The sequence below is a fragment of the Elephantulus edwardii genome, unplaced genomic scaffold (assembly GCF_000299155.1).
Source record: "Elephantulus edwardii isolate Elephantulus edwardi_28Jun2011 unplaced genomic scaffold, EleEdw1.0 scaffold00015, whole genome shotgun sequence".
Lineage (NCBI taxonomy): Eukaryota > Metazoa > Chordata > Mammalia > Macroscelidea > Macroscelididae > Elephantulus > Elephantulus edwardii.
In genome coordinates, this window is record NW_006399765.1 from 19228795 (window position 1) to 19252722 (window position 23928).

Here is a 23928-nt window from a genome sequence, read left to right on the forward strand (position 1 = left end):
GCATGGGATGGGGGCGAGGAGCTCGGCCTGCGTCAGGATCAGCACCTCGGACAGGGATGTGGACGCGGGCGGGGTCTTTCTCCTTGACTGCGCTCAGACATGGAGTTCCTCGAGGTCCTCACCGAGCACCTGGACCGGGTAATGCTGGTCCGGGGTGGCGGTCGCGAGGTCATCACCATCTACTCCTGAGAGCCAGGACCTGCCACCCGGGCCGAGGGCGCCCGGCCCGCGGCCCCGGAGCCCTCGCCAAGCCCCCCGCCGCTGTCACCGTTTACATCGACCCTGTGCCCGCGCCCGTCCCTGTCCCCGCTGCCTGAAGCCCGAGGCCACGCCAGTCGGACTGACCCGGGGGAGATGGCCCCCCGGCGGCTGCGCTGCCCTTGTTCTGAGCCCGACCTCGCCCCGCGGAGGAGACGCTGCAATAAGGGCGGAGGAGGCGCGGGGACAGAGGCCCGGCCGCCCCCGGTGCCGGCCGAGTGCGCGGGGGCCCTTCCTGGGTGGCCCGCGCTCGTCGCCGTCCCTTCCAGCGGAGCCGTGGGGGGCTGGCGGGGCCTATACATAGTGTACAGGAGACATCGCGTGTATTTTTAACGTCCCCATATTTATGTGACTAGAAGCGCAACGGACTTCTCGCCACCGTGGAGTGCGCCCGCTGGGGCCGAGGCCTTGGGGAGCTGGACGCGGGAGTTTGAGAGCGAAAGTGCTGGAGGCCCAGACGGGGGTCGTGGTCCTGGTCCCGCGATACCCCCGCGCCGCTCTCACCACCTCACCCTTTCCGCGCCCTTGGCTTCCGACCCTTCCTTCCAGGTCTTTGTGGAGGTGGGGGGCGAAGAGTCCCCCTCTTCCTGGACTCCCTGTCCAGCGGACACGTAGCCTCTCTGACTCCGCCCGCTGCCCGGGGTGCAGAGGGACGTCCTCGGAGGAGATGCCAGAAAGCCCCGCCCGGTGCCTTCGCTGGGGGAGCAGGTGCCTGTCCTGTCGGTTGGTCAGCCTGTCGCCTGCTCCCCCATCCCGTGGCTCCTCGCCAAAGACTGCAATCAGGGAGCTGGAGGATGCCCCCTCCCAGTCCTTCTAGGTCAGGTGAAGGAGGGGGTGATCTTGGCTTAGGAGCCCAACCGACCGGGAAGCCCCATTGCTGACCCTTCTATCCCGTGCGTCCTGCAGCTCTGGCCTTCGCTGCCCCAGGGCGCCAGGCTTTGCTGCCGCCAGCGGCGTCTCACGGGCCTTAGTCGGCCAGCAGGTGTTCTCAGCACCTCCCTGCTTTCTTCCAACCAGGACCCATGGGCTAAGTAAGCGTCCTTAACTCCAGTCCTGGGCACCTTGCTCTACCAGCCCAGCCAGAGGCGCCCTCTGTCCCCAGGGAAGGTGCACTGGCCAGGCTCTGGTTCCCCGGGGTGGGTCCATTACGGGAGCAGGCACTGCATGCTGTCCCAGCACCTTCAGGACGAGGGACAGCATCTCCAGCCCCAGGACCCTGGCCTGCACACCTAGTTAGACGCCTGCCCACGCCCCAGAGCTGGGGCCCCGGGCCTCCTGACCTCACCACCTCCTCTCTGAGCCCAAGGCAGAGCTGATGCCATCCAGACCGGGTCCAGAGGCCTGCTAGCCTGGGAGTTAGGTGAGAGGATCCTGAGATTTGATTGGGAGACTGGTTGGATTTTTCCAGACATTTATCAGAACAGTGTCTGAACACTGGCCTCCTCTTGGGAACCACAGCTCTTCCTGGGAGGTGGAAATGTGTGTATGCGTGTGGAGTGGGGTAGACAGGGGACCAAGGGGCTGTACTAACACCAATTAGGGAACCAAAGTTGCACTATTTGGACCCAGACTGTCTGGTTGGCAAAAGCAAAGTTTCCATTGACGAAACAAACATACCACAACACAAACCCAAGTTTCTGTGCTCCATGTGCAATATTTGTTATGAATGTTATCACAAGTCATTCATCAGATGATCTTTATACACACTGTAGCTAGGTGTCTCATGTCCATTCAAGTGACTTTTATCGAGTGCAATATTTCACTAGCCTTGTAGTGACCTAGTGTTGCTTTTGTTTTAGACGATCTATGTGCAGGGCAATGCAATGAAGTTGAAAACCTTGTAAATAGGAGAGACTGCAAACCAAATCAAGAGTATTTATTCCAATTATGACTATTCTTAGGCCTGCTTTTCCTTTCCGGTGTTTCAGTATTCCGCATTCGGCCTCAGTATTGATCTTGTGTTCTTTGTGCCAATACAAAAGGAGAGGGGTGCTGCTTTCCTTTACTGTTGAATGCTCCCATTTAAACGCTTTACAGCTTTTACTGTATTAATTTTTTAGATTCCCGTCTGCACAAAATGCAATAAAAAGAATTTTATTATACCCTTCATGGCCTGAGGTATGCTGTGTGGACAACGGATGAGGTGTCATTCAAGGGGGCCTTCATGGACCAGACTCTTACGCAGATGCCCTGACCACTGACAGATGGATGTGAACCCTATCCTGGACGCAGCAGGGGCCGGGGGAGAGCACAGAACCATAATTATCTGCATGTAGTTAAATTGCTCTCAAGAGAGTCTATTCAATTCTCTAGCGGCAGAGGCTCTGTGCCGGTCACTTTGCCATTCTTGTCACCCGTCTAATGATGGGACACTATGACATGCTTCCCAAGGCTCCTTCTAGCGTTGTGATCCTCTGGTTCTGCCAACTCCCTGGCAATGGGCAGAAGGGTGGGGAATGCAAATTAAGACAGAAATCAGATTCTGGGAGTAGCCCATCCCCATTCACCACCACCCACAAATGGCTTCTTCAGAGCTGTTTCCCCTTCCTGGAGTAAGAGGACAAGCTTGCTGATAACTGGACATACCAGAAACAGGGTGCTTAACCAGCACTGTAATTCACCAGCAAGCTTCTGCTCTGAGCGGTTATTAAAGTCTTTTAGGTGAGCTGCAGAAGGGAAATCAGGGCTAAAGATGTTTTGAGGCTTCACCACATGTTGAGGACAAGAGCTGCAGGCCACGGTCCTCAAGGCAGAATGAGGCTCCATCGGGGCACCCCACTTCCGACCCTGTGAAAATCCCTCAGGATCTCCATGCCCCCCAAAAAAGATGAACACAGTGTTTACTTTTCCACTTTAATTAAAAAGTAATAATTTCATTTTATTAACATAAAGATGTGGGAGTAAACCACTATATAACACAAATAGGTCAGAACAGAAAATGCGGTCATCTGGGGACCTTATCTCAAACCACTGTTTGCTCAGCCATTGGCAGACTCAGCTGGAGTCACCGTTTCTCCAGCCCGTGCCCGGTGTCCCTTGGTGACTTATCCACAGGCTTCACCGAGCAGCACCCGCGGGAGAGGGCAGCTCGTCTGGCTCCATTTTCGAGCAGCAGCAGAGGCCCTTTCTCTTACAATCCATCCTGGCTCAACACGCATCAACAGCTGCCTACCTCCACAATAAACCCAGCCACCAAACATTCAAGAGCAAAATGGTTCTTGTCCCCGCTGCTCAGAGAGCAAAGAATCTAGACGGAAACAAGAGACTTAAAAAAAAAAAAAAAAAAAGCAGCCAAATAGCTTGAAACAATCAAATGGGGGAAGGAGGGTGTTCATGGTCAGAGTCATCTTCTCAGAACAGACTCCAGGAATGGACTACCCCTGAGGGTAGATGCTGAGATGTCAGGACAGGGGTAAGGAGTGAGTGGGGCTGAGTCAATCTTGTGTTAAATTTCTGGTAACTAGAGCTGTTTAGTTCACTGGAGATCCTCCAAAGAAACGCAAATAAGGAAAAAACCAAAACAAGCCACCTGAGTCCAGGCAGAAGTTTCTGCTGAGAGGATGTGGCTCCACAGCAGCTGATCCATGCGCATTCAGGTGGCCAACCTTAGCCCCGGTCACGACTTGTGGGGTGGGCGCGTCTAGCCTGCAGCCTGGCCGGATTGCAGGCAGGATCTAAGCTCTGGCTGGTGTGAGCTCGGCGGGGGTATCTTGGTAGGCTCAAGATGAACAACAGCTCGTGGCTACCGATGTGATAAATGTAATTCCACACGCAGCCAGTCGGGACCTGGTTTCTTCTTCCTTTCTTCATCCAAACCCAGATGACAGAAGGACCAGAGAAACCCACTAAACAGAAACTGGGCCCAGACACCCAACTACCCCAGAGATACTTATTCTTTTAAAAACAAACCACCCAACAAATGCAGACTCTGAAAGGAATAAGCAACATAGCTGTGGGCAGAGGAGAGAGCAGGTGGTAGAAACTTATGACGTTTGATGTGGACCTAGATAGGCGCAAAGAACATTTTTCAAACAACTCTATATAGAACAAAATAAGTGGGAGGCCAGGGGAGGAGGCAATGGGTGTATTTGAGAGATTTAGCCTCAGTAATGCCTCTGGTAGGATCCCAAGGGGGCCTGGGGTCGCCCCACCTGTGCTGTGGTTTGGCTAACCAGATGGGAGAGAGCAGGACCACTCTGGATCAGGGTGTCCAGAGCCTTCTGTACACTTGGATTGTCAAAGTTGATGCCTGTGGAAGACACGGGCCTCTGGCTAGTCATGTTGCTGGCAGGTGCCAGGCGACTGGAAGGCTGGCCAAAGAGCCCCTGGGAAGGAGCCCCAGGCCTGGGGCCCATGTTCCGGGCAGATCCTGCCTGTCCCAAAATGTTTGGAGGCTGACTGCCAGAGGCCTGTGATCTTTGCTGAGGCTGGCTGTTCACTGCTGTGGAAAAATTCTGGTTCTGAGAGCCCACAGCAGCGACTGAGGGGGACGCAGAGCTGCTATTGGCGGCCACAGTGCCACTATTGAAGAGGCTGAGGATTTTGGCCTGAAGCTCTTGCTGGGAGGTGGATGCTGCAGCAGAGGTGGGGGTAGCAGAGGGGAGCGCTTGACCACTCTGGAGCGATTGGGAGCTCGACTGCGTTTTCAGTGAGGCACCCGAGGACGCCCCAAGTGGTTGGCGGGAAATCGTGCCTAGAAGACAGAAGGAGGAGGCAGACCGTTCAAAGTACCCTCAAGGGCAGGAGGCTGAGGAGCCTCCGAGGGCAGAACAATAATCACTGAATCACGTCAATCACACAGTACGCAGACAGTAACATCAATTTCCCAAAGGGGATATGTTCATAGCATGTGCTGTTTTCAGAAAACAGACTAGTTTGCTCAAAGAACAGCTTAAAAAAAAATAGAGTGAGGACGAGGGGGCTGCAATATATCTTGGCTACCAGGAGACCGGCAATGCCAGTCTGACCCACCACCACATTATCTACAGGGGTCAGAATTCAGTACCCAAATCAAAATTATCATTGAACTAGCAAGGACGGCCCAAGGGAGAGCCCAAGAGACAGGCTCATTTGCCTTGCCCACCCAGAGAGACCTAGGCCTGCCACCCTCCCAAGAGCCTGGGGATTAGAGAAATGCAGAGTCAGAACTTCACCTCGGCCCTGCCACGTAGCTCACCAGGCAGAGAGTTGGTGCTGCTCCTCATCAGCCGCTCCTTCCGCTCCCGCAGGTAGTTGATGATCTTGTCGGTCTCTTCGGCAGTGAGGTACCTGTTGTCTGCCAGCAGGTTGATGAGGCTCTGAATGGCTGGAGGGTGCCCACCTCGCACGCCCTCCTCAGGGCCTCCTCGCTCCCTTTCCTGCATCACGGCCTCATCAGCCATCTTGGCAGCCTGTCTGGCAACCTCTTCCCGCTCCTTCTCCCGGCACTCATTCTTGTAACGTTCGTAATTCCTGGCCACCAGCACCATGGCATCTGCCTGGGGCATGTTGCGATGCTCTGTGGGAGGAAATGACATGAATTATATTGCCCTGTGACGGAGCTGAGTACCCACCTGTTAAGGCTTTACCAAGCTTTTCCTAACCTCACAGCAACAAGAAAACTATTTCAGTAACAAGAAGCCTTGGAACTGATCAGGAAGAAGGGGCAAAAGGAGATGATGGCTGGTAATAAAAGTCAATGGATCTCTTTGGCAGGGAATGCATACCTTTGTATGGAGCTGGTTCTTTTGGGGGAGTTCCTAGATCACAGACTTGTAGTAAAAACCAAAGAAACATGACAGCCTCCCACAGATTCAAACAGACCATGCAGAGAATAACCACGGGAGGCAGGCCTCACAGCCTGGAGACCAGCAGCAGGCGGCCAGAAAGCCCCTCTATGGGGCCTGGCTCTCCACTGTGCTCAAAACACAGTTGGTTACTGTTTCAGAATTTCTCAGTTCCAACTTCACTGACCATCAAAGCCATGAATTAAGATCAAAGTGTGACGCTGAATAACAACCTTCTGTCACATCTGGTCTTGCATGGTTTCCACGTCGTTGAGATGACCTCTCAAAAACTTTATATACATTTCCTTATCAATCTTGAGAACGATTCCTTGAGACAACTGTCTCAATGGTGTGCCATATACTTTATGGATCTAGAGGAGCAAGTGGTCTGACAGATTCAGAGTGGTGTGAGGCAAGTGAAGTCTGTCTGCGGCACAGCATGCACTAAGAGCACTGGGCATCAACTGGCGGAGTCTCTAATATCGCATTCCAGAGACTCCAACTACTTCCCGATCCAGGAAGAACTTTAAGGAACCTAAACCTATCTTGAGCCAAGGGATAGGGATTTCAGGGCCTCTTCCCTGTTCTCATCGCCCTCCCTGCTCACTTCTCCTGAGCCTTTGCAAATAGTACCTCAAGAGCCTGTTCTTCCTCTCTGTCTTAATTAATAACTAGTTGTTACACATATATTGGAAGCACTGAAGAATACCAGATGACAAAACGACTCCATGTGTCATTTAGCCTACTTATAGAGAGGTCCTACTGCATCTGAACTTATAGAAAGAATTTTCTTTAATCTGGCTTCTTATAAGTAACACACGGAAGAGCTGATAAACTCATTACTACTCTAGAATTCCGATCCACTGAGAATCTATACCTTGTGGGGTTCCAAACATGATGTTGACTGTGCAAGAGCGGTGAATCTGGTGTTGCTGGGTAATGACAATAGCAAAAGGAGAGCCTCCTCTGCTAACGTCCTCCAAGGCTTGTGACAGGGACACCTCTGTGTTGAGGAAGATCAGATCCACTACCATGCCTAGGTCACGCACCTTCCGCCCCACAGACTCGGCATAATCCCTGTGGAAACAAACAGGATCCAGGTGAACACTGTGTTTTGGAACCAACTCCAAATTTCTTGATAGGTTCTCCTCATGCAGCTCTCTGCTCACTGTTATTGGTACGTGCCACTGAATGGACAGTGACTCACAGGGACATTATGAACCCTGCACCTTCATCAGGATCTCAGACATGTTTAAGTGCATTACAGTCACTGTGTTAAATCCATCCTGTTGAGGGTCTTCTTCTCTTTCTCCGACTTTTTACATTTCACAGCGTTTTATGAGGAAGCCCTGATACTAGAGAAGTGTAAACCCTCTTCAGGCTCTAAAGATTTACGCCAATTCCTGCTTCTTCCAGTGGCTCAGGAGTGTTGTCTCAGGACATGGCTGTCCTTGAAGACTGTGTAACATGACAGACAAGCATAGACTTTAGCGGTAGAAAGAGGGCCTTGAATTCAAGCATCGCCATTTAATATACAAAGCTTGGAAGCTTTAAGTAAGACTCACTTCTTACAAACCTCAGATTCTTTACCATAAAACAGAAAAAATACAGTTCAGATCATGTATCACTTTCTTGGCTTTCTCTTAAGCTAAACGAAAGTACAATTAATTCTTAATATTCCTCATAATGCTATATTCTATAAAGTAACTGTGTACATGGAATTAATAAATGTTCAAACACTGCTCCTGAAGGAAAGGGATTTTATTCCTTTTAACTTTAGATAACAGTATTTTCATTAATTTACTTACATGTGTAAAGACTCCACATGATCATCTTTCTATGCATGTGCACATGACACACACACACACTCTCTCTCTCCGCATTTCAGTATTATGGTTGGGGGACACCTTAAGCAGTGAAATCACCACCAGAAACACAAAAAGTCTGGCACTGAATAGACTGCATGAAGGATTCTTGTCAACACACAGCCCAGGAGCTGGATAAGACAGAGCCTCTATTTGTTTGAACTCCTTGGGAAGGTGCATGCCAAGCAACTTAAAATTTCTCACCACTCTGCACATGACTGATGACAGAAGTGCTCCAATATTGCTTCTGGGGTTACAAACACATTTTAGCAAGTAGGTGAATTCACAAATAGAGAATCTGTGACTAATAAGGATTGTGTGTATTCTCTTTGCATGCAGGACTCATTTTTGTCATCTGTTCAATGAGGGTAGAAGCTCCTCAGGAAGGGGCTGTGTATATGCTCACCTTACAACCCCACTTCCTAGCATCCACTATATAGTTAGTCTTAAAGAAACTATCTACAGCTAAAGAAGCATTTATCTTTGAACAAGGCCAACACAAAGCCTGTGAAGTCTGCCTGCTGTTTGGCGTCAACACCTACTTCCCTAGTCACTGCCTTGAAATTAGCTCTTTAACCCCAAACTGCTAGAAAATATATGAAGGTACTGGCTAACCACTTGGGAAAGAACACAAAGCTAGTGCCAAGCCTGTACACTGCTAATGGCCCCTCTGCTCTGCTCTGCCTCTTGGAGAAGATCAAACAGGGGGAGTGAAACAGTGCTGTGAACTCTGGCTTGACTAACATGGTCCCCTAACAGTTCTACAAGGCCATGACACTTCACAAGGAATGCCTGGTTCTTGACTAATATAGAGACATGCATCTCTCCAAGTACTGGAGATCTGGGCTCATCCCACAAAGGCTTCTACTACTGTGCATAAGCAACATCTATTTCTTTTCATTTTATTTTATAGATGGAAAAGCACCCCTCTCCTAACTCAGTCCACACAATTCTACAGGACTGATCCTACTCCCGAACTTTAGGAATGAGCATGTGACCTAGGCTTGGACAACCAGGGCATCTGTAATATTCCAGGCCAAAGTGGTGACAGGGGGAGAACTGTAAAGCGAGCCAGGTCAGTTCAACGAGGAGCAATTCCAGGATTTTTGATGGAATCACAGGGAGAGAAAGTACTCCTCTGTCGGGCTAAGTGCTAGACTTTTAAGACAGACTATCTGGAAGCCAGCGCCATTCTGCCTTTTTAAGCAGAAGGCCTGTTTAGAAAAAGGAAGGCAATGTGGAGAAAAGCAGCACTGAGACTAGTACAAAATCACATTTCGAAGACACAGTTTAACCTTGAATTTGGCCTAGACCTCTGTCACACAAAAGTAAAATGTCCCCTTTTGGCATAGGCCAACTTGAATTGGGTTTCCCGTCACCCAAAGCTGAGAATTCTGGCTAACGCAGCACAGCAGTGCCAGAGCACAGAAGTTGTTCAGAGGGTCAAGGTGCCAAGAGGGATCCTGAATTTCAGTTCTGATCATGTTTTCTCCTGGGAAAAAAAAATCAAAAGGGCTCTTACTTAGTCTGCTTGTTGACCACAATCACAGAACAATCAACAGGCCTCTCGGCATCAAAGCGTCTCTGGATTTCATCAAAATATTGGCGATAAAGCTCTTCTCTGCGCCGTTCCTCACGTTTTAAACGCTCTGCAAGATACCACCAGGGAAAACAAATAAAGATGACACACTTTCTACAAAAAAACAAGCCGCAGCCTTATTCAGAATCCCAATTAACTTGTAGCAAGGGTAATAATACATAAATTCTCCCTCTGAATAAATCTTCTAGCTAGTGTAGCTCCTAAAAAAATATCCAGCATTTTTTACTAGCATAAACTGCTCAAGATGGTTCGATTAAAGGGCACGGTTTGTTTTTAAACAGGGGTGCTCTGGTGGCAGAGTCTGTAGGGAGTTGCTCTATGCCTCTCTGGCAGTTTGAACACAACGGTGGCTCTGCTGGAGAAAGACAGTGCTGTCTCCTCTCATGTAATTCACGGCCACATCAATCTCAATGGAGTTGGTTCTGAGTTGACAGCAAGGAGTCTGTTTGGCATTTGTCTTTGTAATGCTTCTGGTATACAGACTGAAGTCCCTCTTGGAAAGCTGGACGAGTTTAATTTACACCTTCAGAGGTAGATCTAGTGTCTATTTCTCTAACCTTAAATTAACAGTGAATATAAAGATTATTTTAAATTTCTGCCAATGTAAAAGGTAAAAAAAGCTATTTTCATTATGATTCTATTTTGGGTTTTTTTGGGGGGGACAGTTATTTAACACTTTTATTCCCAAGTGATTATAGTCTGTTGGGAAAAAAAAAATATTAAAAAATAAAATCAAGTAGCAAAGTTGTACAATAAAGTTCTGAAATTATTTGACTAGGTATGAAATAATTGAACAGCCAGTCAGCCTGAACCCTGAGCCATTCTGTGTCATCCTCACCTTCTCTGATATATTCAAGCTCCTTGCTGAAGACTATACAGATAATTAATGCAAATAGTTCTAGATAGTCAACGAGCAAAAAAGCAAAGTGAAGCCTTTTGTTCTTGTCATATTGCTGGAATTTGTTTATTTCTTTTTGTTGGATGACGCAACTACTAATTTGCATTTAAATATTATTTTCAAGCTGAACGTTCTCTACACATTTATGGGCTCTTTGTATTTCTTCATTTTTGTGAACTGCCTGGCTAAGTCATTAGCTCCCTGACAATGAGTAAGTTATTATGTCCCTGTGCTTTTTTTAAAAAAAATTTTTTGTGGGTATACTGTCAAATCGGATCTGACTGTACAGGAGGAGAATGTCCCTTCTTCTCCAGCAGAGCATCTGGTGGATTCGAACTGCTCACCTCTGGGATTCCAGTGCAGCTTCTTGCCACTAGGCCACCAGAGCTCGCTGTCCCTGTGATTTTGTAAAACTATTCTACCAAAAACAGGAATGGATCATTTCTGCTACTTTACCTTTTGAACGGGATTGACTTTCTGGGCCTGGAGGACCTCGTCCATCAAAGCTATCTCTGTAACGGTCAAAGTAAGAGTCCTCTTTCCTCCTGTAATAGTCATCTACACGTGTGTATCGATCATAAGATCCTTCTCTCCTGAAAAGTTAATAAAATTTGTACCAAGTTAGAACTTTGTCCCATGATGCAATCAGATATAGAGTTCTTCAACATCTAGTTCCCTCTGAGGAAGAAAGCTTAGTAAGGCTTTCTAAGAGTTTGGGATCAGACAAAATGGAGTTTTGTCTGGGATTCACTGCTGATCAGTTGTATCTGTGGCTGAGTTACCCTGCCTCATGAAGTGACTAGGGGGATAAGCAGGTATAGACTGGCCAAACAACAGCTCGGTCTCCAGCACACAGCAAATGCAAAATAACTGGTAGTTAGTATTGATAATTAGTCCTGAGAACCAATTCCACTACATCTGTTTGCTTTTGGACTGCCCGCATAGTCTGCACTCTATTTGCACAACTGCCTTTCACAGGTCACATACAGCAACCAAGCTAGATTCATGCTCCTAAATAAGCCTAACTCATTAGTTATAGACCTACCCAGCAATTATTCATTGAAAGGCAGAACTACTATTTGATAAATATTGGAAATAGGACAGCTAAGTTGCTGACCTTATAGAATCCTTTCTTTTTTCAAACTGTGATGAAAATAGACACATCAAAACATTTTCCATTTAAGTATTTTCCACGTGTACAATTCAGTGACATAACCACCATTTCTCACTATGCTATTCTAAAACAGTCTACTATCATGGCCATAAAGCCAATGCTCCCTAAGTGTTTCTCCCTCTCCCACTACTGCCTATGGTAATCACTAATAATGTTTGATTTCTATATATTTGCTTATTTCGTGTGAGATCACACATATTTGTCCTTTTAAATAGACTTATCTTGCTCAAGATGCTGTTCCTAAATTTTATCTGCATAGAACTTTTGATTAGTTTAGCAAAATACTCATTAAAAACAATAAATGGACAGGCAGGATGGCTGTGAAAGTACCTGTACACGGGGTCTCGAGAGTCTCTGGTGTCTCGGTATCTGTCGTACACAGGGTCCCGGTGATCTCGAAAATCTCTGGAGTCTCTCAGATCACGGAAATCTCTCAGATCTCTCATGTCTCGAGCATCACGCATACTTCTGCTGTCTCTGGGATCCCGCATATCTCTATCTCTGGGGTCTCGCATGTCTCTGTTATCTCTGTGGTCCCGCATATCTCTATGGTCCCGGGCATCCCGGCCATTTCTACCATCTCTGGGCTCTCTTCTTGGACTTCCTCGAATTGGGGACCGGTCATGTCTCGTATCTCTACTATCTCCAAAGCCATAAGGATCCCTGTGGGAGGGAGTAATTAAAAAGAGTAAGACAAAGACTGGAAGGGAGCCAAATCTTCTGGACAAAGGTCCTATCCACTAAGTGGTTTTTTTTTCCTCTCCAGAGCATGGCAATCAGTGAGAACATGACTAAAATTTTAAGGACAATTCTCTGGTCAGCAGATAAAAGCCAGCAGGTTTAAAAATTGCAAAAGATTAAGATGGACATCAAAGAAAGAACGCATGACCAAAGTCAAAGGGTTGTTTTGGGTTTTTTTTTAAGAGAACATCTTCATTTTAGAAATTTTGCTACTACCTAAGTACTTACACTTGTAACCAATTGCTAGGTTATATATATAGATGGTAAAAAAAATCATTAGGTAATCTTTTAACTCAATATGAAAAATACAAACATTTGAAGGTCCCAACTGAAACTTTCAAGCCTTTCCAAAGGGCAATCAAGGTTTCTCTTCACTCCTTAATCTAGGCCCTTTTGAGATGATGTATCAGCAAATAAAGAAACCCAGGTGATGAGCATCTCAAAAGAAAAAGCCAAAGGTGTGATTGAAGTACACGTCATCAGGCCCCAGTGGCTAATTCAGCATTCCTCATGCCTGACAACTATCACTGCAATCATGACAGCTTTTTTAAAAATACCTAGAATCTATCTTTTTTTCATCAGAATTGTTTGAAAGAAATTTAAAAATAAAGGAAATGTTAGGAGGCAAGATTCAAAAGAAGAAAGAGCAAATGGCACAATTTCATACAAAGGAACTTAAAAGAAAACTTCACTTCTAGGATACAGTAAAATAATCAAATTAAGGGAGAGCACACACAGTATGATACAAACTGAAAAATTAAGAATCTTTCAATTGCATAATTTATAGAAACCTAGCTTTTTTGGTCTAAGTTGTGGGGTGTGTGTGTGTTTAAGTCACATATTCTTGGACTGCTCTGGTTCAGTTTATTGTTCATAATGAGACAGCTTACTCCACTGGAAATTTATCCCCAACAGACCTAAAATTAAACTCCTTTCAATCATGCGGTCAAGATACAAATGTTTAAACTCTTTTTCTTATCTCTATTAAGTTCTAATAACAAAAGTCCCATTCTCTTTTTTTGTTCCATTCCCATTAGATTTATAAATCCAATCGTAAATTCTATTTTTTAAGCTGGCATCAACACAGTTTTTTAAAAAAAAGAAAAACAGATCTTCTATATTTTAATTCACTCAACATACAAATATTAGACTAACTATTCTAATACATCCACTTTCTACCCATTACCAACTCTGGCCACTCTAATAAGTCTGGTCCCCTCTCAAATATTACCTCTTTTTAATACACAGTTCCCACGGTCTGTTAGTCGACACTGTGTGTCACTACAGTACCAAGGAAGTTTCAGGAGAACTTCCACACTAGGAAGAAAGGTTTCACAATCTATTGCCTCAAACTTGTTATGTGCCGTCGAGTCGCTTGCGACTCATATAGCGACCTTATGTACAACAGCCCTAAACTCCGCTCTGTCCTGTGCCAATCGCACTGTCTCTGACACTCAAACTAGCCCATAAAAACCCTAGGGGTAAAAATGCACCTTCCCTAGGATCAGTTGCCGATTGGATCAAGTTCGGGCCACAGCCTGATGGCAGCTCAGAACATTTCCTGATATGACTCTCCCGCATTTCAACTTAAGCAGTTCTTATTTATCTCAATATGTCAGTTTATGTAAATTCTCTCCTGTATTAATCCATGTATCATCCAATTCACATGGGCAAGTTCATGGTCTTGTCTTCTAAGTAATCTTCCCCAGTAATCACGGGTCTCTCTTCCTGCTTAATTCTGAGGACTTCAGATCAGATTCAGCGACACTGACTACATTCTTAAAAGTTACGAACCTCTTTACCTCCATTTTCCTTACCGGTTCTCCGTCATTAACATAAGGTGTTCCCCAAGTTTCCTATCCTAACCTTCAAGTTACTGTCAATTTACTATCATAGAACTCTGTCTCTTAAAGATAGTTCTTTAAGAGTAGAAAGCTCAAGAAAGATATCTCTGCATTTACTTTTATGACAATGATTTGCCTTAACTTTAAAGATTTTCTCCTCCATATCCTGCCCAAACCTGCCCTGAAGTATTCATCATCCTCCAATACTCTCCTCCTCCTGTCCTCTCTGTCTCAAGAAACAGCATATCTACTTAACTGGTCACATCAGGAAATGGAGCTATCCTTCCCTTAAAGCCTTATCCATTCTTACAATGAGATTTCCAAATTCTGCTGATTCTCCAAAGTGGATTATTAACTGTTTACTTTTAATGCTGTTGAAATCACAAAGGCCAATCTCAAAGAATCCTTCAAACAAACAAAAGGGCTCTTAAAATGCTGTTTTAAATGCTGTCAAGTTGGATCTGACTCATCACTGACCTACCAGCAGGTTTTCAGAGGTGAGAAGTTAACATGTATCTTCCCATTTCTCTTCTTGCCTCTTCCTCTTATCTTTTCCTATAAAGATAAAACTCTTCTCTGGTTTTACATGATCTTTAGAAGAAATTAAATCTTTACCACAATGAATTAGTCTTTGCACATGATCCTGGTTGCTTTCCTGTCTTGTCCTATCTCATCTCATCCTTTCCATAGTCCTCTACTCTTTGCCATAATGGTCCTTAAGCTGCAACAAGAACAAATCCAAAAGAAGTATCCCATTGTTGAGTTGGAAGTGACTCATAACCAACTCACTATTGGGTTTCTGAGGTTATACATCACACAGGAGACTGCCAATCTGCTCCCCTGTAAACTGCTGGTATATTCCCAACTACCAGAGAAGCACAGCCTTTGGGTTAGGCAACACAACTCTATGGATGGACCAGGTTACCAGATCTCTTCAGTTCTAACTCGTCAGTTTCCTCCCAATTCTTCCAACTCAAGTGCAGGAGCATACACATATTCAGTTTCTAGGTCTCAGTGTTACGAATTCCTAACTCAAGACTATTCCCTGGATTCTGTTACTAAATCCATTATGCAGAACATCACTATAAGCCCATTATGTAGAACAATACTTTGCAAACAGCAGATGGTCTATAAATATGCAGAATATTTCTTCTATACACACTTCTATTATCACTTACTACACTTCTGTTAATTACATATATGGTTTCTCTACCAGCGAATTCTCTTTAAGGGTTTGGTTTATATCTCTAGGACATAGCATGGAATTTAGTAACTATTTAATGAAATTATTCAACTATACTGTAAATTTCTAAGGAGTAGACAAGGTGTTTTGTTTTCACTCCTTTCCTCAACTATGTTAAATACTAGCCATTCATTGTCATTAAGTTTGACAGAAAACTTTAACGTCATTTACCTCCAAGAGGCACAGCAAAAACAATTTAAATGTCATTTTGCAACTCTAAAGTCTCGAGAGCAAATATCTGGAAGACCAAAACATTCAAGTGACTGCACTTAGTCCTATTAAAATAAAATGCAGACTAAGCAGTCTGTCCTATTAGACCTTTTTCTGTATATTCTATAAGCTTTCTAACACATTACTATCTGCTATATGTGAGCAGACACTCGGACTCTAAAAGAAGGCTAGCCCCATAGTATTTCTGTATTACTTGAACATTAGCAGATAAATCTGCCTTGGGGAGCAATTAGAAGTATTCAAAGGTGGAATCAGATTTCATGTTCTTGGCAACCATGCTTCAGAAATCAAACAAAAAACCTTGGGCTGGTGGGAATGGAACAGGGAAGCAGGTAGCTCCACATCAGAGCACATTATTCATGGCTGCAGAGAAATTACAAATGCCATGTTTGGTGATCATTCTTTGGAACTCACTGAAAAAAAAAAAACCAACAAAAAAAACCAACCCCTTACTTACCTGTCAGAGGTCCATCCCCTGAGGCTGATCATGGCCCTAGACTCCCAAAGGCTGGCTTCATACTTTCATCTGAGACATGTAAACCCTCCCCCTTTTCTGAAAAAATGTAAAGTCCAAAAGCAACAAAATGACCTCTTTTTTCAATGGCTTTCTTGGTAAAGATGTAGATGTTTGTAAGATTTAAAAACAAAAACAAAACAAAAAACCAACAACCAAATGAGTGAATCAGAGAAATGAGTGATCAGAGAAATGAGTGATCAGAGAATTAGCTAAAACAAAAAGGCCAAGTTTTCACTTTCCTTAAAGATGAATATGAACACGATGGCAAATTGATTATTTGTCTGGAGATAAAACAAAACAAAACACCCTTTAGGGTCACTTTAAGCCCAACAAACTCCCCAGGAAAAAAAGGTTCCTGCTGTAGGCCCCAACATCTGTAGGTCTAAGGTCAAGCACACAATTAACAGAAGAGAAGTAGCACACTGTGCAGGCTGTGCGTGAAGGGCCACAAATAAAAAGCAGAAAAGGCTTGGTCTCAGATAACAAGTGGTTTAGGAACACGTTTCTGGATCCTAATGATCACTGTATTACAGCACCAATTACCTTTAGGTATCAGGTCCCATGAAGCTAAAAAGGAAGGAAACACAGCAGTCTCCAGGTTATGAATGAGCTGGGTATGAATAAGTCTGTCTTTAAGTTGGACTTTTAGGTGAGCAGGAACAAATAAGTGCATACAGCTTTTATTTCACCTTAATTCGAGGCAATAACAAATGGTGATCTTTTAATGATTTAAAAACTGGACTTGCAGCAAGTGAAGGTGACTGAAGACTTTTCTGTGAACAGGAGTTAGGAGTTGTTGATTTAAATGTTTCAAAGCGAGGGCAAATTTATACACATTAAAGGATAAATAAGATTTTTAAAGCTTCAAGTTTGTAAACCAGGACAACCAGTAGTAGTAAAACAAATTCCAACACTGAGGTCCATAAACAACTAAAATTCTGCTATAAATTCCTCAACTACTAGCAGGAGTGTATTCCGGGAAGGGAAAAAAAGGTAAATGTTCTCTGCCTTGAAAGAAATACAATCACATTATCTGGAAACATTTGGGAGGTAAGAAGTAATGGGGAAAAATGTAAAGGCAAAAACCATGCTAAGGTGTGCTGCTGGTAGAACAGCTTCTCTTCCTGGGGCTTAAGTTATGCAGAACAGTGGGTATTTGAGAAACAGTGGGTATTTGAGAAACTTCAAGGTAAAATGGATTAGGCAAACTTGATGGACTTTGACCTTCTCTTTGACCTCTGTTGTGTACCACTGAGTCAAAACCACTTAGACTGGATCCTCCAGCAGGTTTTCAGAGGCAGTCAATCACATGGGAGAAGACGGCTCCTCTTTCTCCAGAGCAGCAGCTAGTGGATTTGACCTATATGCCTCTGTGTTGGCAGTGCTATTCCTTACTCACTGGAGACTGAAATCCAGAAGGGTGTTCTTTGATTGTGGCTGTACAGATTGAGGAGAGAAGGGTTCTTTCCTTTTCTTTTTGTTGCTCAGAACATTTTTGTTGAAGGCAAGCCATTTTAGCCTCTTGGAGGAGGGAGGTTATGGAATGTCTATTAGCTCCTCAAACTTCTGTTCTGTCCACAATCTGAACAGTTGGCTGCTTTGTGATGATGATACCTGACTATGGTGGGGGCTCCATGCCACAGTCAGTAACAGAAGCAAGAAACTTGTACAGAATTTTGCCTCTAGAAGTAGGCAGGATTGGGTGATTATCTTCACAGATCCCGATTTTTAAAGTGTTCATGGCTTTTCCCTGGGAAGCATGCTTCTGATTTTCTCAAGCACAAATACAACTCTTCTGTTATGAGAGATGACCCTTGCTGAGAGCAGATGATTCTTCACGTGTTCGTGGAGAAGCAACCACAGGCTGGAATCTTTAATTGTTAAGGCCGACCTAGAGCTGGGGCTGTCTCACACCCGAGGAGCAGCAGTCACCAAAGTAATTAAGGCCTTGTGGCTTACAATTAGAAATCTTCTCAGTCTATATAGGAAATTTGCCAGCTTATTTCTGATAATCCAATTCCCAATGTCTTTCCAAAGCAGCAGCATGCCCACAATTCATGGGGAACACCCTTTGCACAGTTTTTGACACAGAGAAAATATGTTACCTGCTCTTCCTTAGATCATTAAGAAATGTATAGAAAATAAGTCTTACTATTTGGAGGTCCTATCTTTGTAGGAGTATGCTCCAAGACCTGGACTGCACAGGAGTCAAGCTCAAGATGGCAAGTGAGAACACCTACGGTAGAGCTAGAATTACAATCCAGTTTTTGAAGGACTAATGCAAAGCAGCAAATGATAGGGCAGTAACACAGTGTTTATGAATGCAGTCTGAATGAAGTGGCTCAGGGTTATATGAGGATTCTTGATGTTTAGCTGGGCCATACTGTCAGAATTGCACATTGACAGTGGGATCATTAGGGAGGCACATTACAGAACAGAGAGCAAAGCCAGAAAAAAAAAGGCTTACAGAAACATGTGAAAAGGTGGTCACTCTGAAAATTCACAAACATACGCAGATGTTTTGACACTCAAAGGTAAAGTCCAGCAAAGCAAGGTGTTACAAAAATACCACCATTATATTTAAGAACAACTTGCTTATTAAAAAGTAGACAGCACTGAAGGGATAAAGCTACAACTTAAAGGAAATTTATTTGCCATACTTAGTGTGTGCTTTTTTTCTGGTGAACAATGCTTCTCATAAGTTGGGCACATTAAATTATTAGGGCTGCCAAATGAAGGCCATCTGATTGGTGACAACATATTGGTACATCTGGATTTAGCTCAAGGCTTTGAATGGACAGATGTTCCCAGAATCAGAGTGATGATATCTAGTGTGCTCATCATCAGAGAAGGACCAGCCTCTTCCAGACTAATCACTTATGAACTACCTTTCCTACTTGTTGCCTTTTATTCCAGTGTTTTGGGCACATCTTAAAAGAGATGATGCATGATCAGAAAAATGATGAAAATGTTATTTTGAATAAAATGTTCCATATATATGGCTTTAGGGGCTAGAAAAAAACCCCTTGAAACCCTAGTTAGATTTTAGATGGGGCTCAGAATAAATTTTACGAAGTGTGAACACCTTTTTTCCTAAAGAAGTAGACGTTCACCCTGTTAACATGCTGAGGAATCCAGGTGGCAACTTACCACCAAAGGGAAAACAAATTCTAAATGTAATAGAACTAGTCTAACACTCCCTCCTGTAGACTCTAAGTAAATCAGGAAGCCATAGCTCTATCTTCAACCTCAAATTACCTACTTCATTCTAGAATGTGCATCTCAGGAAGACACCATTTAAAAAATGGCATACAATGAGGAGCTACATATTTGTATTTGTATTCTTCCCATCTACCTGGTTAAGTGGAATAGACAAATCTTCTCTAATGTTGTTTGTATATATTTATGGTCTTCTTATGAAAAATATGAAAAAGCTTTCTCTTACAAATGATACTGTGGATATTCATTTTAGGTTGGGATAAAAGGAATTTTTTATATAACTATCACTCCGGCAATGGCTATACTGGATCTAAAAGGGGAGAGTTGGGTTGTTTCCCCAACACTGCCAGTGTCTGTTGAACACCTATAATTGCTGACATGTTAAAAGCATTTGTATAAATATATATCACTAACTGGGTGATACCACATCTCTCTCATTCCTTTACACAAATGGGAAAGAACTATTTTGCTATGTGCCTAGTTTTATTTGCTTGCAGATATTATTCAGAGATCATAAGCATTTGGGGGCAGAAATGGAGGATCTTATTGGTGCAGCCTGAGTCTATACAGTTACATGCCATACTTCTGGTAATCCACCGAATTCAGAAACCTACAGAGTGTATTTATGAGCAACCTGGAAAATGGAAGAGCCTCTTAGCTTCTTTCATGCCATTTGGCTGTCAAGCTGCTAGGAGGAACCCCATACTTCTGACCATGGTCTCTTCGCCACCTGTACTCTATGTTTATGAGGCAGTAAGGAGCAACAGAGGTGGTCATTTCCAATATCTGCAGCATGGTTACATGATGTAGACACAGGAAATAGGCGAAGTTGCACAAGATTCATTTATGTTCTTAAGGACATGGACAGTGTCTCTCTCACACACTCTCACTCACAAACACGCGCACGCGCTCTCTCTCTCTCTGGTATATATCTACAAGTTGTAGGTATCCTTCTGGGTTAGACAAAATACTAATGTACTCTGCCTCCTCCTGCAGTGTAGCTCACTGGTGACCAGGATATCTACTTCACAGTTGTGGTATAGCAGCAGTTGTGGTGCTGAACCAACTCTGCACTGAAAGAGCAGGCAGAGGATGAAAATAAAATCAGCAGCATAACTTATCATTAGGATCTTTGCTGCAAAGGGGACATATGTTTAGACACTCCTGGTATCTAGAAATCCATCCTTCTTACCTAAGTAGGGGCACATAGACCACACATACAACAATCACTCTTTCTTTTAAACAGGCAATAATGTATAGGTGTATCTGGAAAAAAGTCAGACAGAGGTATGTAATATTTAAGTGCTCAGTTTGCTCGGTGACGCAGGGAGCTGGAATTTTCACTTAGGGTGTAAAGTGGATCCATACCAAGCATCCACTCAGGCACTGATAAATACACCAGACAGAAAACGTATCTGCTGCAGTCCATATAAAAACTGCACACACGGCATCCACTTTTTTCTGTCATGGGGCCAGTCTGGATGAATATACTCATCTTTGATGTAAAAGGGAACATTAAAAATAGGGCAAATTTAATGTTCACACCAGGATTTTTCTTTCAGTTTGTAGATTTTTAGGAGAAAGAATATATTAAGGAAATGCCCTCTTATTTCCAGGAAAGGGAGAATTTTAGGGTGAAGTGTTTTGCCTCCTCCTCCTTTAAATTTTTTCAAATTGATTTCCCTTCAAATCGGTAGCTCAAGTAGGCAAGCAAACAGGAATGTGCAGCACAGGCACAGCAGCAACCTCTCAAGCAGCATTTTCGGTAAACCTGGGGTACCATCTGGACCAGCAGCCATTTGGAGTGAAGAGTTGAATCTCTCCTGCCCGCTGCAGTGCAGAGTGACACACACTGACCACCCTGGGGCACTCCTCGTGATGTGGAGGCTCCCAGTGACACGTGAGCTGGGGACAAACAAAGGTTTATCCTCTTCCAACTGCCTGCAACTCATGTTGCAAGCTGTACTTGCTGGGTTTGTCACGAAAATACAAAGCTTCCTCTGCCATCTCCTGATGTGTTTTTAAAAGGTCGCAAGGCCCTCCACACAAGGTTCATGTTGTTATTGTTTGCTTGAGCGTTTCTGATTTGTTGGGGGAAGAAAAGACCCCTGGTGTACGAAGCTGGGCTTAACTCCCCAGAGCCCAACTCTCCCAAGGTAACTCACGGCTTCAGGGTACTTTACCTTCGTGTGGGACTGGGTCTTGATGGAGCCGTATTCATATTTCTTCTTTCCGCTGCCTTATTAATATCTGAAAAGAATAATCAACCCATCTGTTCAATGCTACGGAATAAAAACAAGATCATCAGCACATTTCAAATGAAAGCAACAACAAAAAAATCACAATGACAACCAGATGGTGTAAGAAAATCCATTCCGCAGACACACTGTCACTTGGGAAATTATTAAGTTAAGGCACTAACACTGTCATGGCTTGGTAAGGAATGTCCCTCAGTTTTCTACCTAACACTTAATTTGTTTAAAACTAATTATTTCAAAGACTTGGTACTCTCTCACCCCCTAAGCATAAGATTACCTCCTTCCAAAGACAGTGAAAGCTGTTTTTTAAATTCATGGAGAGTCAGCTACAAGATGATTTTTCGGGGGAGAGCAGGGAAAGATAAAAGAGCTTAGAAAAGAGAGTGTACAAGAGGGAGCAAAGACAATTGATTCTACTTTTATGTTACAAAGTATAGTAAACTGGAGCTAGTTGTCTTAAACTTCCAGTAGTATATGAAGCAAAACCTCTTATAGTGCGTCTTATGTTGTATTCATCCACTGAACAGAAGCTTTCAGAATAGGACAGAATTATTTTTAAAACAAAGAATATGACCCTTAACACCTAACATTTTCATAGACAGGTGACAAAGAGTCAGAATTGCATTCAGCTTATTCACTATGCCACCAGAGTCCCTTGTTGGGATACTGTTATGTACCCTCCTTTGGGTAAAGTCAGTTTATCACATGGGGGGGAAGACTGTCCATCTTTAGCTGGAGAAGCAACTGGTATGTACTCAAGTCACCTTGAGTTGGAAGCCCAATTCCTCACCACTAAGGCCCCAGAGCTCCCTTTTGGTATTATAAAGGTTAGATAGAACATTACTCCTAACAAGTCACCCTTCAGAGAAGCTTAGCATATACATCTAGATGAGAGAGGATAGTAGAATCACAAGTGTTAGTCAACTGAAGTAAATAAAAAATACCACGTTACGAATATCTATAGAGTACCAATGTATGTCTAAACATAACACCTGCCTATTTTGTATGTGATGTGAATATAAGTTTGAGTTAAATGAAGAAATTAAATGGCTTACTAAGAGTTTTGTTCTATATTAAGCATTAAAAATGTATGCAGTGATATCATGACATTAAGCACCATAATTAGAGTGCCTTAAAATATGTCTTTTTAAAAAAATTCCCAATCAGATTTTTTTTAATTTATTTTTTTAAATTTTTTATTATTTTGTGTGAGTGTACCGTCAAATCAGATCTGACAGGTACAGGAGGATATTGCGCCTCCTTCTACGGCAGAGCATCTGGTAGATTCGAACCATGTTCCTCTGGGATTGCAGTGTAGCTTCTTGCCACTAGGCCACCAGAGCTCCCCTCCCAATCAGATTTCTACCACATAAAAGACCACAAGAGTAACAGGGAACTCAGAGGTCTGGTACAGACTTTACCTTGTTGTCAACTTTTGAGTTCGTGTTCAAGCGAGAGTAATAATCTTCAATTCTACTTACAATCAGAAGTCTATTATAGCTAGGGGAATGACTCTGACAATATGGAAGATAATTTAAATTTAAAATAAGTATATTTATTTGTTTATAAGGAGAAAGGGAATAAAACATTTTATAATTATATATTCATTTTCTTTGTAGCTGTTGTTCACCTTGCTTGTATCTTAATTTTTTTTAGAAACTGCATTGAAACATGATTGAAAGAGACAGAAAACCATTTTGGCTCTTAAAAAGGTATTTCTAGTTTCATTTAAATGAAGAGTAAAGGATAGATCTATTTGAAGCATAGCTGGATTAGTCTGGCCTGAATCTGAACTTCTTTTTATCTGTCAGGATTGTATAGTCAGTTTTCCTAATGCCAGGGAAAAGTACTAGACATTTCAAATTCTCCTCTATTGCAAAGAGAACAGCTCCTAATTTCATCCAGGGAATAATTTTTTTTTAAATATCTACAATATTGGAAAAATAGTAAGAGATTCCCCAACATTTCAAACAAAATTCTTAGAACATGGGGATTTCCATGTCATGAAGTCATAATATGATAAAAATGTTGGATTGGAAGCTTTTCAGGTAATAAATGTGAACTGAAAATGGGGGGAAAAGAAATATATTCTACATCAATTGACTGTTACCTTTTTCATTTAGCAGACTTGCTTTACCACTGAGTTGATTTCAATTCAAAGCAACCTTGCAGGACAAAGCAAAACTGCCTCATCAGAGTTCACTGGCTATTATCTCTCTTTTTTAAAAGCCAGAGTTTGTATTTCTGTATAGGACCCAGCTAGTGATATCTGACCATGGCTTTGGTACTACACAGGTAGCTTGAGTGGCTTGAAT

The 23928-nt window shown here is 43.4% G+C and overlaps 2 protein-coding genes across 3 annotated transcripts in view; one reads left to right on the top strand and one right to left on the bottom strand.

Annotated features, from left to right (window-relative positions):
* SLC12A5 (solute carrier family 12 (potassium/chloride transporter), member 5) overlaps positions 1–296 on the top strand; it is a 38651-nt gene extending 38355 nt beyond the window's left edge. For both annotated transcript variants that reach the window (XM_006881588.1, XM_006881589.1), the window contains exon 26: positions 98–296. In XM_006881588.1, coding sequence (XP_006881650.1) covers positions 98–189 — 92 coding nt within the window. In that variant the 3' untranslated portion in view covers positions 190–296. The remainder of the gene's footprint in view (positions 1–97) is intronic.
* Positions 297–4310: 4014 nt separating this feature from the next.
* On the bottom strand, positions 4311–22102 carry NCOA5 (nuclear receptor coactivator 5). Its single transcript, XM_006881590.1, has 7 exons — positions 21539–22102; positions 11891–12223; positions 10843–10979; positions 9411–9537; positions 6901–7100; positions 5435–5755; positions 4311–4951 (listed from the first exon to the last, which is right to left on the bottom strand). The coding sequence occupies exons 1-7, from the start codon at positions 21574–21576 to the stop codon at positions 4362–4364; spliced, it is 1746 nt and encodes a 581-aa protein (XP_006881652.1). The 5' UTR covers positions 21577–22102; the 3' UTR covers positions 4311–4361.
* Positions 22103–23928: the final 1826 nt, after the last annotated feature.